This window comes from Perissodus microlepis, chromosome 6 (genome assembly GCF_051167445.1).
Source record: "Perissodus microlepis isolate ML-2025 ecotype Zambia chromosome 6, ASM5116744v1, whole genome shotgun sequence".
Taxonomy (NCBI): domain Eukaryota; kingdom Metazoa; phylum Chordata; class Actinopteri; order Cichliformes; family Cichlidae; genus Perissodus; species Perissodus microlepis.
This window is the reverse complement of record NC_140466.1, coordinates 22,753,112-22,768,173: the sequence shown is the minus strand read 5'-3', so window position 1 is coordinate 22,768,173 and position 15,062 is coordinate 22,753,112. Positions and strand designations below refer to the sequence as shown.

At 39.6% G+C, this 15,062-nt stretch overlaps 1 protein-coding gene across 3 annotated transcripts in view; it reads right to left on the bottom strand.

The window, feature by feature from the left end:
- Nucleotides 1-2,738: 2,738 nt before the first annotated feature.
- The window catches only part of npnta (nephronectin a), a 63,390-nt gene continuing 51,066 nt past the window's right edge, over nt 2,739-15,062 (bottom strand). For all 3 annotated transcript variants that reach the window (XM_084931521.1, XM_084931519.1, XM_084931520.1), the window contains 4 exons: nt 9,434-9,523; nt 8,157-8,255; nt 4,577-4,836; nt 2,739-4,434 (listed from right to left, as the gene is read on the bottom strand). In XM_084931521.1, the coding sequence (XP_084787647.1) occupies nt 4,324-4,434; nt 4,577-4,836; nt 8,157-8,255; nt 9,434-9,523 (560 nt within the window). In that variant the 3' untranslated portion in view covers nt 2,739-4,323. The remainder of the gene's footprint in view (nt 4,435-4,576; nt 4,837-8,156; nt 8,256-9,433; nt 9,524-15,062) is intronic.

The following is a 15,062-nucleotide window of genomic DNA, read 5'->3' as shown; positions in this document are numbered from 1 at the left end:
TTAAACATCTGATTTCTTAAAAACAACAACAACAACACCACAGTATTAGATTGAATCAGATTGGTTATCCTTTAATCTTTTAATTTACATTTTGTTGTATATGAATCTTGAAAGACTTTTTTTCTGATGAATAAATATTAAAAAGTTTCCTTTTTTCATGTCTTACAAAAGTAATTCCAAAGGTAAATAGAAAAGCCAAATAAAGTAAAGCTTGCAAGAAAGTAAACAAACTGATTCCAGACAGAAGTTTGTGACCTGCAGTAGTAATTGGATGCTAGTGTGAAGGTGGTGTGATCTTCATATTTTCTTAATTTCCCAGAATAGTTTGAAATTCTGGGACATCGTTATTTTAAAGGTACCACATTGAGCTTTTACACTCACGTTCTTTGTTTGTATATTGTTATATTTCTTCCTATTTTTCTTTTGGCTGCTCCCTTTAGAGGTCGCCATCATCTACTTGCATCTCATCCTGTCGCTAGCATCCTCTTCTGTCACACAAACTCTCTCCATCTCCTCCTTCACTTACATCCATGAACCTTCCCTGAGGTCCGTCCTCTTTTCCTTTTGTTCGACAGCTCCATATTCAACATCCTTTCTCCAATACTTTAAAACGACTAGCTCCAGCCTGCACATGTCCAAATCATCTCTAACTTTGTCTCCAAACTCCTCAACCTGAGCTGTCCCTTCGATGTATTCACATCTGTTTCTTCTGCTCACTTCCAATGAAAATCTGTCATCTGTCAACCTGTCCATCACCATTGCAAACAAGTAAGGCTGAGAGAACATCCCTGATGTAATTACGCCCCACCTTGAACCCGTCTGCCACTCGTTTAACAATCACAATAAAAGTATTTAAAACTTCCTTAGATGTTTCAAATTTGTGAAATGCGCACTTTGAGTTGTTACACTCTCTCGTTCTCTTTTATTTCACTGGAGTATTGACATTTTCATTTATATAGCATGACCTGCTGTTGATAGAGCTGTAACTGAACTGTGTGGCTGCATATATCACAGTATCAACAAGATCGGGGTCATGGCCTGTATATGAAAGAGAGCCACCTTGATGCTGCCCTCTAGTTTTAAATCCTTTTAAAGCCTGAATTATAAATATCAGTATGTTGGTCTTTTGATGCCCAAAGTGATAATATTTGTATGAGAGAGAGTGAAGTGCTAAGCTTAATTAGCAAGCCACAGACAGTATGGAGCCCCACAAAAAGTATATACTTATACAAAATGCAGTTATTAATTACTGAATAGTGGTAAGTGACATACTAATGAAATACCAAAGTGTCACTAAACACAAGTGGGGCACAGACTCACTGGACAGGCTGTTAACACAGTTTTGCACAGTTAGTCACATCAGCTGTGTTAGAAATTCTCTAAAAAAAACACAAGATGTCGAGCTCAATGACTCAAATTCATAGATACTTTTTCATCCATCAGTAAAGACCTGCATGACCTCTGCTTTTGTGCTTCTAAATTAAGATAAAACTAAACTCTTAGAAACATAATGTCTTGTCAGGTTGCTTAATCTGGATGACAGTACCCTGGTCTCCAGTAACACTGTGAGGAATCTTGGCATTGTTTTCACCAGGATATGTCCTTCAGTGCGCATATTAAGCAAATATGTAGGAGTGCTTGCTGGACTCCTGTAATAGTACATATCTGCTTGTTTACTTGTGGTTCCTAGGGTATTTAAAAGTAGAATAGGAGGCAGAGCCTTCAGCTTTCAGGCCTCTCTTTTGTGGAACCAGCTCCCAGTTTGGATTTGGTAGACAGACATCCTCTCTACTTTTAAGATTATTTTAAATCTTAAAAGTAGTTTCGTTTAAAATGTTACATTTTGACAAATTATATAAAGCATATACTTGGACTCTGAATCCAGGGTCACCTGTCTGCTCTCAGCTGCTTTTTTTCAGTGTTTCTTCCTAATTCACATTTTTTCATTCACCATAATTATTGGTTATTATTAATCTAACGTTTTCTTACACACCGTGTCTTTTGTCCAAATTCCTTTCCTTCATACCCAACAGCAGATGGCTGACTCTCCCTGGTTCTGCTGGAGGTTTCTTCTTCTAAAAGGCAGTTCGTTCTTCCCACTGTCAAATGCTTGCTCATGGGGATCCTTTGATTGTTGGGGTTTCTCTGTGTAATTGTAGGGTCTTTCCCTTACAAAATAAAGCGCCTTAAGGCAACTGCTGTTGTGATTTGGTGCTATATAAATAAAACAATTATAGGAGATGAAACACAGCTGAATGAAGCAATTACAGCTGGTGTTCGGTGCTCAGCACTTACCTCTTAATCAAAGTGACTATGTCACCAATGATTTTCCAGAACTTTTTGTGTGTTAAAAAAATACACCCTCAACACCCTTTGATATGCGATGAAGGTGTAAATTAGCTGCTGACACCAAAGTCTTTTTTTTTAAAGGCTGTAAAGTTGCATTTTAACACTGATGTCTTTGGAGATTGACTCACTTTTGGAAACAGCAGGCATTTCTGGATCTGCAGTTTTTGATATTTGTTGTAATTTCTGAGCCTCTACTTATCCTTCCTGGGTGGAAGCCAGAGGGCTAAATCGTGTTTTTTTTATCCAAATATTAACATTTTACCTTGTTTTGTAAGGATTATGGGGCTAGGTGGACTGGACATGTAAATGAACTGGCTTAAACAATATTGTGCTTTTGTGTTCAGACCACACAAAGGATTTTACAATACAAGCCACATTCACAACCCAAATGCTCGCCCACACACACATTCAGAACTTTATTGAATGCACTGTAAAACCTTTATTTGTCTCACACATCCATACCTACAGCTAATTTAGAATCACCAATCACCTAACATGTCCGTCTTTGGAAGTAAGCCAATTTTGGTTTTTTGTTGTTGTTTTTTTGTAAACACACCATTCAAATGTTTTTTTTTTATTTACATACTGGTCTGGATAATTCTGAATTTGGTGAATGCAACCATGCACACAGAAAACCTTTACAATGCCCTTCATTATCACATCATACAATATGCAACTATGTGCTTAGTAAGTTACAAACAGAGCTTTATACCATATGAAGACACATTTTTGGACACTTTAAACAGCCTTGCACTACACAAGGTTTTGATCTGTGTACACGTTCTTTCCTTAAAAGTTGAAATATCAACCAGCTGAAATCCAATCGAGATCTACGTATGAATTTACATAACATATAAATCACACAACAAATGGGATTGTTTAGAGTATGTACACACAACTACATTTACAATAATACAATTTGTGAAAACCTAAAAAGGTGTTGGTGTCATCATCTTTATAACAAACTGCACTTAATATAACAAAGCACAAAGTGTATAATAAAAAGTAACTTTTCGGTTGACTCGAAAATCGTACAATGATTCTGTTTTACACGTTTCAAGTATCTGAAGAACATGATCGCAGAGTTTAACCAACCTCAACAGGCAATAACATGATAGAAAAGATGCTAAATATCTGAACTTTCTGCGACCAAGCAGGTCTTTGAAATGCTGTGGCAACAAAAAGGACCTTTCAGACAAAGCTGTGCTATAGAACAGTAGCCGGTAATTAAAAATGAAAAACAACTCACATTTGACCAGCAAAATTAGCGGTAAACTGACTTTTGGTGTTATGCTGTGGGCCTACATCAGATTGAAAGAAATCTGCATTAGAACCAATTCAATTTTGACAAATAAAATTTGTATTTTATGTACATTTTTTAAATCTCCAACCAAAAGAAATCTACCGCTTGTTTCTTCTTCTTTTTTTCTGATCAAAACAGTCACAAAATGCACCCCTGGCCACATGTTTTCACCATTAAGCAACTAAAAAAGCAATGGCTTGTGGTTAAAGGATCAAAGCAAAGCAAAAGCGGGCTCCCTAAATAAAGGAACAATCCTCTCTCCGGGAAGAAATGAAGTGAGCGTGGGCCTGTCAGCGGTGTGGCTGGAAGGCTGCCAGTGCTGTTAGGTGGAGGACATTTCCATGGTGAGTAGGTACATGCACACTTTAGAGTAATAAGGTGATGGAGTGAGATGGAAGCTGAGAGGACTGGGGATGTGCTGCTGGGATCCACCCACGAGGACAGGTTCGGTCCTTTTATTAACGGACAGCCGAGTGAGAGAAACCCACTGTTCTGCAGACGCATGATTTGGGGGGATTTTGTTTACACGACGGCTGAGGGGTTTAGGGAGGGATCAGTGAGTGCCCAGGCAGAGAGAGAGAGAGCGGGGAGAGGGGGGGTCACAACAGAGTCCGTTCTCTTTGAGATGAGTTTCTCTCTTGTTTTCTTTCTGCCTCGCCCTGTTCTGTCAGTCAAAGTCTCCTCAGATTGTGCTCCTCTGTGCAGGAGCCTTTCCTCAAGGTTATGTCATCCACGGCCATCTCTCCGCTCCTGCCTCGCCCGCGCTCCCCCTTCAGGATCACCTGATGAACAGCAGTAAAATGCACACTGAGGTATTCTTACATAGGAACAGGAACATAAAGTATGAACATAAAATAATGTTAGATGTTTAAATATTTTTACTTTATGAGAGACTCATTTTTTAATATTTATTGTTATACTTACACTTTCCAGGCCTGTGCCCCATAATGTGATCTGGGTGTGTCTCCAGCCATTTCCACCTGTTCGACCCCAGACTGCTGGACTGTACTGCTTTCCCTTCTTCACAAACACTTGGAGCATTCCCACATGGTGACCTGCCAGCTTGTGCCGGAATGACAAGCACAGATTGCCGTCATTCCAGGGAGGGATAAGGGGGAGGACCAGCCGCGCTCCTCGTCCAGTCCTCTTGTTTCCTGCTTCGGGTATCGTTAGGTAGCGTCCACCTGTGAATGCAAGTCACAGATTTTAAGTCAGTGATGACATGGTAGTCTAAATTTTCACTAAAAAAAAAAGTAAAGACTGAGTTGTGTTGATAAGATTAAGCTGCATGAGCTTTCTGTGAGAAGGCTGTACTCTGAAACTACTTAATAAAATAATCAATGTTTGTGGCTTTGCCGTTTTTTCTAAATGTCATGTTGTTTATCACCTATATGACCATCAGTCTGTATACAGTGCAGAAAAATATATAAGCAAGAATCAGGGATTTGGTTTGAATGCACTTCAATTGAGCCAAACAAAGTTGAAAGACAGATCTGAGAGAACATTTGTTGAAACAGACCAGAAGAACTAAAATGACCACAAAAATGGACAAAACTCTCTTTCCTTTAGCTTTGTTTTTGGGATGCATGTGCATTTTTACTGCTACAGAAACTGGTTTCTATTTCACCATGTATACCATCACACATACCTGTCATTTAAAAACATTTTTATTGGCGTTATTTTCTAGAATCCCGATGCAAACTTCTGATGACAATGTTTCCCTAGTGGTTTTTAGAAAGCCACATTGTGTTTTCCTTTAATTGCTGTCACTTGAAGAATAGTAAAAAGAAATATACACACCAGCCAATTCAATAGGTACACTTTCGAAACTGTTTGTTAACACAAATATCTAACCAACCAATCGATGGCAGTGACTCAGTGCTTTAAGGCATGTAGACATAGTCAATATGATCTGCTGAAGTTCAAACTGAGGATCAGAATCTGGGTCCAAGGACTTGCTTGTTAGGACTAAGTGATGAGCTACCTGCCGGCTTTCGCAGCAAAGATCTCCTTCACATACTGCTACACTACGCTTGAAAGTGCATTATGGTACTGTGGATTTCTGATAAGGCTCCATCTGTCAACCAGTGGCTACAGTCTGTGATATGCATTGTGCCAATGGAAGCCTTCTCTACAGCACTTAAGGACAAACCTTTCCTTTTCTATCGCACATGGGACCTTTTTTTGGCCCATCTGTACACTCCTTCTGCTCAGAGGTTGAAATCGGGCTTACGGGATTTAGCCTGGCAACAAAGGGACAATTGTTAACCTTTTTCATTGTCTATTACTATTGCTGTTGGGTTTTTCTTTCTACCTCCCAGGTCCTGCTATACATGTAGATGCATCTTTGTCCTGTATCTGTATATGCTGGTGACCGCTGTTTTCCTGCTTTGCAATTAAAAGTTCAATAAAAAAAAAAAAACACCTGAGGATCAGAATGAGGAAGAAATGAGATTTAAGTGATTTTAAACAAGGCATTTTGTTGATGTCAGATTTGCTGCTCTTGGCTGCATGTGATTTACTGTACTGGGATATTTCTCCACAACCATCTCTCAGGTATACAGAGAATGATCTGAATAAAATCAAAACACATGTTGTTCTCTGTGTAAAGTAAAGCTCTATTGATGTCATAGATTAGATGAGAATGGCCAGACTCAGACGGTATAGCAACTCAAGTCATATCAAAATAACGCACAACATGTGGAACATTGAAGCAGATGTACTACAGGAAACCGAGGCTACAATTCCCAAGGGCTCATTCGAATTGGTCAATAAAAGACTGGAAAAATGTCGCTTAACTCTCCATTTCTGCTGTGACATTTGGACGATAGTGTCAGAATTTGGCTGAACATCCATCCATGCTTTCAAACATGAAAAGCATGGATACTGTGTTGTATCAATGGTTCAGGCTCGGTGTGATGGTGTGATGGTCTGAGGGACAGTTTCTGGTAACACCATGAGCCTCAGCCTTCCTGCATATTGTTGCTGACCATGTCCATCCCTCTGTGACTACAATGTGCTCATCTTCTAATGTCTGCTTCCAACAGGATAACACGCCATGTCACGAAGCTCAAATGATTTCTAACTGTTTTTTGAACATGACATTGAGTTCACTGTACTCAAATGGCCTCTACAGTCACCTGATCTCGATCCAGTAGAGCACCTTTGGGATGTGTTGGAACAGGAGATTCACATCATCGATGTGTAGCCAAAAAATCTGCATCAACTGTGCAATGCTGTCATGTTTTTGTAGTGTACTTGTTTTTGTTTTCCTGTAATTGTGGTTAATTTATCATTTAAAACAAACATGGTATATAAACATAACTGATACTTATGTTTCTGTGCATCAAAATCTCCAAAATACATATACAGTATATAGATACTAGACAAACCCTTGACCCATTTATGTTTCTTTCCCTCAAAATACATCTAGTGGCCCTGGCAACTAGATGTATTTTGGAGATTTTAATTTATGCATTAGTTAGTGATAGTTGAGCTACAGTTTTAAAAATTTAAAGGCGATAGAGCCTCTGAGTATTAGCTGATTAATGCTGATGTATTTTGCTTATACAGCATGTATGGCTGGTGTTAACTGCAGGGGGTGTATTAAGTATCTGCAGGCCCACAGAAGCTTTCTGCATAAATTATGAGCGCTCTCCAAATCTATGCCAATCCTCTAATGGGCATGAGTGTTTGCCCGTGGCTGTCGATCAAAGTACTTAAAGGGATGAACAGTAAATAATTACATGCTCCATAACACACTGGGGCTTTTGCAAAAAACTAGGCAGACACACACACACGCACACATATATGTACAGTATAGCTAAGCAATTATTTAAGTGTTCTGATTAACATTAGTAGCGCAGAGAGGTTACTGCAAATTGAAATGTTGTCCATTAAAAGGAATTTCTCTCAGTCAGCACTTAGCTTATGATTCATTCTAAATGATTGTTCAGGGATCTTAAAGGTCTGGGGAAAGAAAAAACCTTTATTGCCTTTGTGAAGGAGCTCGGACTTTAGCTGAAATGAGGCCTCATTCGGAATGTCTGAAAACACTAATAACTGCAAGACTAAACAATTTGCCAAAGGAAACCAAACCTAGTTAAACAGTCCCAGTACACTGCACCTTTAAGCCTTCTCACTACCCGTAGAGAGTCCTCTTAACATAATTCACTATGTCTTCTCCTCGTCTGAAACCATAAAGTAACGGTGTTGTATTCCTATTTAATGTGAGCCACAGGTATCCCTGATGGGTCACGTAATCTACTTCTCATTTGCATCGCTTTGCAGAGTGAAGCGCTAATCTCCAGAGGAGACAAACGACTTCCCTGGAGTGATTTCACCTTGACCTGTAATTGAGTAGAAGCTACTTAGATTGCCAGAGTGCGAGTTTGCGCGTGTGAAGCAGCACGGCTCGTGTTATTTCTAGTTCCTGCCAATAAAACAAACACTTTGCCGTATTACAAACGTGTGACTGAGGAGAATCAAGTTGCCCTTCAATTACCTGACGGATCAGGCGTCGTCTCCCAGTGCAGGTCCCCGTCTTTGTCCCTGATCCAGCCACAAAGACCATCATCAAAGGAGCAGCTCAGATACCCTGACTCTGAATAGAAGAAAAAAAACCACACACTTTTCAGAGAAGTGAAGGGCGCACACACTTGCACGGGGCGTCAGTCTGCTCTTTGTAATGCTTCACAGTAACCTTGCTTTTTTTTGCCTCTAACTTCCCCAGGAGCGAGAGGACTGCCGAAGCTTCTTCTGATGAACATGATGATACAATAAAAGCGTAAACATTTGTTGTAATGTTGTAATCTCTCTGAAGAGATCTGATGCACTGGAGAAAAATGAATTGGAAATGGAGCTGCACAAATTACGAGCAGAAGTGCATTCATCTATAAAAATAAGAGAAAAATATCATAAATATTTACATGAGCTGCAGGAACTGCTGATGTCATTGTGTTTGTAAGTGAACACAAAGACTACTGTTTGCATGCCTTACACTGTAATTAAAATACATCGTGGTTACAACACAGCTGTAATATTCAGTGACTGATGATTTCTAAGATCCCAGTGATGATGCCCAGACAATAACATTAAGGCAACACAGGCAAAGCAGCTGCTGTAGCATGCAGGCGCTGCAGTACAAATTGGTTCGATGAAAATAACATCCATCATTTTGTCCCTGAAACAGAATTTCCAAGAAAAAAAAAAAAAATGCCAGTTCATTTTCTGAGCCAATGAAAACGCTCTGTGCCTGTGACACGGCGTATCAAATGATACACCCAAACCACAATAAACACACAACTAAATCATTAGGCAATCTTTGCTGCATACCATTGACATCAATAAATCACATTGAGCAAACATGACAGGAGAAGCCATCTCCTCACAAAAGCTTGTTGTTGTGGGAACCTCCTCAATAACTCAAGTATTACGAAGGTTTTGGGCGAAGCTGTGATGTGCTTCATAATGGTCAATTCATCATTCAAGCAGTCAAGCAATCAAGCTGGCGTAATGCAAAAAGTGGGAAAAGTCTAGCACTGCTTTCTGGGCTGCAAGCCATTATTTAAACCGAAACGACCAGATGTCATGTGTCACCCCCTGGTGAAGGCCCTATCAAAACACATCTGGTCACTGTAATACCTTCACCCTCTGCAGCAGCACTGCGGGAGATGATTGTCAGTTTCATTTTGGTCACGGTAAATGCGGCTCGTTCATCATCATTCAAGCTCAATGAGCGGGGCTCTTGCTGATTGTCTCTGTCAAATGTGTTTTGTTTACCTGGGTCATCCTTGGCTTCGTCTGCCGTGTTGCCGAGCTCAATGTCAAAGTCGATGTCGAGGACTGTGTTGCCACTGGGGTTCCGGGGGACTGAGAGGAAAGAGACAGAGAAACAGAGACAAAGGCTTAGATAAAGGATTAACAAAGGTATTATGTTTGTTCACTAACGTCTGCTTGTGGCTGTTATATCCCTTTGTTTCATTACTCAAAGATTTTACACGGCGAAATCAATGTCATGGCTTAGCACCTCCATAACCAATGCCAGTCACATTTAATAACAGGCAAGACTCCAGAGACTGGAATACCTGAGAAAAACCTGTAGCAACACTAGAGGTCTAATGTGAGTCATAAAGAGGAAAAGGAAGATGGCTCATCTGATGCAACATCTGAGCAAATGTTACGGCTGCACACCTAGCAGCTTCAGTACACGAACGTACACGAGGTACACGGCCTCTCCTTAAATAGCCTCTTTCCTTGTCCGATGGTGTCACCCTGACCAAAATATCACAGACTGAGCCGAGTCATTAAAGGTCAAGTGTGCGCCGGAGAAAAAAAAAAACATGTTTTTTTTTAGTGAGCAATGTTTTGACCTTTTTGTTCTGTTAGAATGATCACTGTCTGATTTTAAAATGCCTTTTGAAAATGGTTGAAAATGTCAAAAAATATATAAAGTACAGAGACATCCTTATTTTGATATATACTGGGTTTGCACTTGTCAGTGGAATTTAATGAGACAAATTATCGATTAAAATATTCTTAGCCTTCCAGGCTGCTTCGTGTGCGTTTGCTATGAATGAACTGTAACCTGCACTTGAACTGTCAACTGTCTGTGTGTCTGTGCTTTTAAGAAACAAGCATCCCTATGAATTTGGTTGTAGAGTATATACCTATGAGTCATGTAAAAAAGAAAGGGCATTGTCTTTCAGCTCTAAGGTTTAACATATCACGCTCTTACTGCTTCCAGAGGAATTAGGAGGGTAAAGTAGCAGCTCGGTCCTGCTAATCAAATGCGCTTAATTAATTCATCATGAGCAAGTGTGAGCAAGGAGAAAAGACCACAGCAATGACCTTAGAGAAGCAACTGTTGCTCTCCATTAATCTGAGAAGGGTCAGAAGGGTCATTTCCAAACAATTTGAAGTCTGTTATTCTGCAGTGAGAAAGATTACTCACAAAGGAAAACATTTGTGAATAAAACTCAAGACTCTTCCAGTCTTCCTGGGAGTGGACGTCCAAGCAAATTCAATCCAAGGTCAGATTGTGCAGTTCTAAGAGAAACTGCAAAAAACCCTACCCTAACTACCCAGAGTCCCGGTTTTTCTATCTATCTATATATCTATCTATCCACTAAGGATGTCTTTGTAATGTGGGGTAGAGGGGGGAGAAAAACATGGTTCTTAAGGTTTAGAGACAAGTGCAGTGTACTTATTCCTTTCTAGACACCGTGTAGCTGCATCTTTTAACCGGCAGGTTAAACATCGCACTTCATCATCCATCCATCACTGTCGCTCAATGAAAGCCTCACATCTCTGCATCTTGCGTTCAGAGATTAAGAGCCTTATTTAAGCCTAATTTACAAGAATTCCTGACACAATTCACGGCATGTTTATATTCTGGGAAATATGTTTATTGGAGTTCTTGCTGACTTCGATGGAGGTAGAAGTGGCAGGCAACAACATTAACATGAAGAGGGGAAGCAGCGAGACACAGCTAGCCTGCCTCTCTCTGTAGGTAAACAAATGTGACTATTAGCATTTCAAAAGCTTACTAATTGGCAGTTCTAGCACTATGTTTTTAAACCTTATCCAGACAGAGTCATAACAATTTGTTGTTTTATAGGCATTTGTGTAGCATTATCATCATTATTTGGCTGGAAGCCGACTTCATGGTGTTTTGCCAAGCAAACAGCAAAGATGCTACGCAGGACAAGCTGTCGTTGTAGTAAAAACCAAAGACACTGTCATTTTTTTTCTTTTACATTTCGCTTCTAACACACGTCGATAACAAAAATGCACAATTCAGATAAGCGTATCTCTTCATCTCAGCCTCTGCGCCTTATCTTACTGTGAGGTGATCGCAGCTTTCACATTTTTCCTTAATGATTAAAAGGTTATAGAGACGAGGTTTTCAAAAACGGGTGACGCTCACTTCACAGGTCAAGACCCAAAGGAATCTGTGAAAACCTTTGAATTAGTTCCGACTGAAACGCACACCTGCACTCGAGAAGCAGCTGAAGTATTCTTCACGCCACGGGGCTCTTCTTCATTTTCATCCCTATTTCCATCTAATTATTTGAATAATCACTCAGTGATGTCTCTCCTCCCCTCCTTCCCTCTCTCTCTCATCTGATTCAAGCCATCCTCGGCAAGCTCTGATTTCTAGAACTGCTCTGCCGTAGTGCGGACTATTAGATTGATGTCTCCCTCAAGCAGGGCAGACAGGTGTTAAGGTAATCTTCTCTCCTCTTCCCTTTTTCTAATTACGTGATGCCATCTGGCAAGGTGAATAGGAACCACAGTATCTCACCTCTTATTCTGTACTTAGTTTCTCGGCATACATATTTTTGAGGGAGCACAGCTTAATGCCGAGTTTTCAGTAAACACTGTAATTTGCTGTGGCTACAAGCAAGCAAAACGCCAAAAGAGAGACACTTCTTGGAAATAAGCTTTATCGGGTCTTTGATACACAGACAGTATTTGTTAGTGGGATCAACTCGTTGCTGCTTTTTTTGTCTTATCGTTGGATTTACTGAGCACTGTCAACAAAATACAAAATTCCAACCAGCCCTATCATGTAAATGGTGACTGTTTAGCTCGAGAGAGAAAACCGCCCATTTCATCTGTTACATAAAAACGAGGATCGTGATTTCAGCCCTGAACTGCATATTTCAGACTTAGCAGTGGGCGAGTTTTCTCATTAAGAAACAATTCACAGTTCTGAAAAGGTGCAGCACACGATTGGCCTGATTAACTCCTTTGTTAAAGCCAAAAAAAAGCAGTCTTACCACCTAACATTATTTATAATTCATTCTGTTATTTGGTTTGATTGAGAATGTGATTCATTTTGAAGGTAATTGGTGTCAGAGTTTGATGCTTGGCCAAGAGCACTGCGTGACATGTGAATAACAAACGGTCTGGCTTAGTTTGTGTTTGTCACTTGAAGCCAAAAAGATAATTACCTTGAGAAGAGAAAGACATTCCTTCTCTCACCGTACAGTTTTGTGACACTGAGCTCATAATACTTCATTTTCTTGCAAAAAAATGGACATTATTTCCATACAATAGCTGCATTTTGAAGGTGGGTGTAGCTCTATTCGAATGGAAATCACTGTGAATTCCCCTATATAGGAGACTTAAAGGGAGCGTTCATGCCAGAATCAAATTTACATATTTTACCTCTGGTGTGTAGTGCTTTTTATCGATCTTCTTTTCCCAGAAATGGCATGTAGTTTGACTATTGAGGATAAGGCAGGGGATTTCTTCAAAACTGAAAACTGGCTGCCACTACAGGCTAGCTGGAAAACACATTAAGGTAAGATCCCAATAAAGTGAATGTGGAGCAAACACTGTGTTTGTGTGGGACAAAGTGGGACACGTCAACAACACTGAGAATTTAAACTAAAAATACGCTAAACTGTGCAGGTCACCGGGTTGTCATTTAGCAAATACAGGACAAATATACAGTGATCATAAAAGGAAGCTTCAGTTTGTTCTTATAGACTCGTGCAATAGTCTTTATATACTCCTGTGTTCTCTTTTATTTCACTGTTATTTCAGCAGCTCTTCTGTTTGGATGTATCTATAGATAGGATGACACTTTAAGCAATTTTTATCCAATTATGACCCACACATACTGCATCACCTCACAACATATCTTCTGCCTGTGGGAAATGGCAAAATACCTTTAACAAAAACAAAACCGCTTTTTTTGCAGCAGCTTCTGTCATATTCAAGAAAATCTACAAAGTTTGTGACTTTTTGGGGGACTTTTAACTTTACCTTCTTCTTCTGACTATAATAAGAAGTGTTTTCTTCATACAGACTGCGTAAAAGTGCATGTCCCGCAGAACTAGTCAAAATATGGCACATTGTCCAAAATGTGGGAAGGGGGGAAACAGTGGGTAACAAACTCCCGCTCCAGTGTATCTTAACTGGTCTTGAAAGTGACCTCTGAGTTTTGAGTTGAACCATTTTGAAGACTTTGCAAATGGAAACTTTGAGATTCAAATTTGCTGACATATCTAAACTGTCATGTTGTTAGCTGGAAGATGAACTTTATACACCAGCTGCCAGCTGCTGTTTATGGTAATATATGAAATCTCGATGTGTGAATGCAACAACTTAACCCCTTAATGCCAAGTGGATCATATTTGATACGTGAGTTTTTGTTTTACAGTTTTGAGTTTTTGAGACATCTACATCATCAGTGTAATTTTTCCCCCTGAAAAAAATAAATAAATTGCACAGTATATTTTTAAACAATACACTGGAAAAACAAAAACGAATTAAATTAAAAGAAAACACACCAGATGTAGCAAATGTGATACAAATTAAAAGATAATTCATGCAGATTTAATTAATTAATTTTTTTCATTTGCCAGAAGCTTCAATATGCATTAAAAAATCATGAAATAATTGCAAGAATTGTTGTTTTTTATATATATATATATATATATATATATATATATGGTTTGTTTTGGTTAACATGGTGGGTTACGGAGCTGATGAAGACCCTTGGTGTAAATGAGCAGTTCAGCTATAAGGAAACCAAAAGAAAACAGGGTTCGTTTCATAATCACAAAGCTGAAGCTGTAAATGTAAATGCACAGGTGCTTATAGAGCGCTGTTCTGAACTGAGCACTCACAGCACTTTTCATTACAAGAGTACCCAATCATACACACTATATTCACACAGAGCTTTATTCTGTGTCTGAGCCCCATGTCTCACATTCATGCACTCACATACTGATGAATGCTCAGTATCTTGACCAAGGGTGCTTTAATGTACAGACAGGAGGAACCCGGGCATCAAACCACTGACCTTACAACTGCTGGAGAACACATTGAATCGTCCTGAGCCACAACCCCAAGGTAACAAACAAGGCTTTCCTACATGTTCAGAGCAGTTAAAGCTGTTCCATCCCCCCAAAAAATACATTTATAAGAACAACGTGTAGTTCTATATGTGCCATGTGAAAGACTGCATCACCTGTATGGAGTGTTTAAGCTCATTGTTTTTGTTCTGCAGCCCACAGCTTTACTGTTCTGGTTCAGTTTTACTGCCTCTAGTCAGCCTTGTTTTCCAGACACAGCAGCTGTTCTCAGTGAAAAAGCTGTAAACACTCATTGTACACTACCTGCCCTGCAACAAGCAGCAATCACTCAAAATAGCAGCTCGCTGCTGAACATTGCAGAGCATTTAGCAGCTCAAGAGCCAGATTTTTTTTCTTATATACATCAAAACAGATTAGTGGACGCATGTGGAACAGACAAAGAAACACCTTATAAGACTCTACAGTTGGATCTAAATATGTCTTATGTCACATGATTTCCTGATGAAAGTGTCCCTCACACAACACAACATCAATCGTTTTATGACTATGTTTGGATAGTGAAGTGTAAAAGGGGTCAT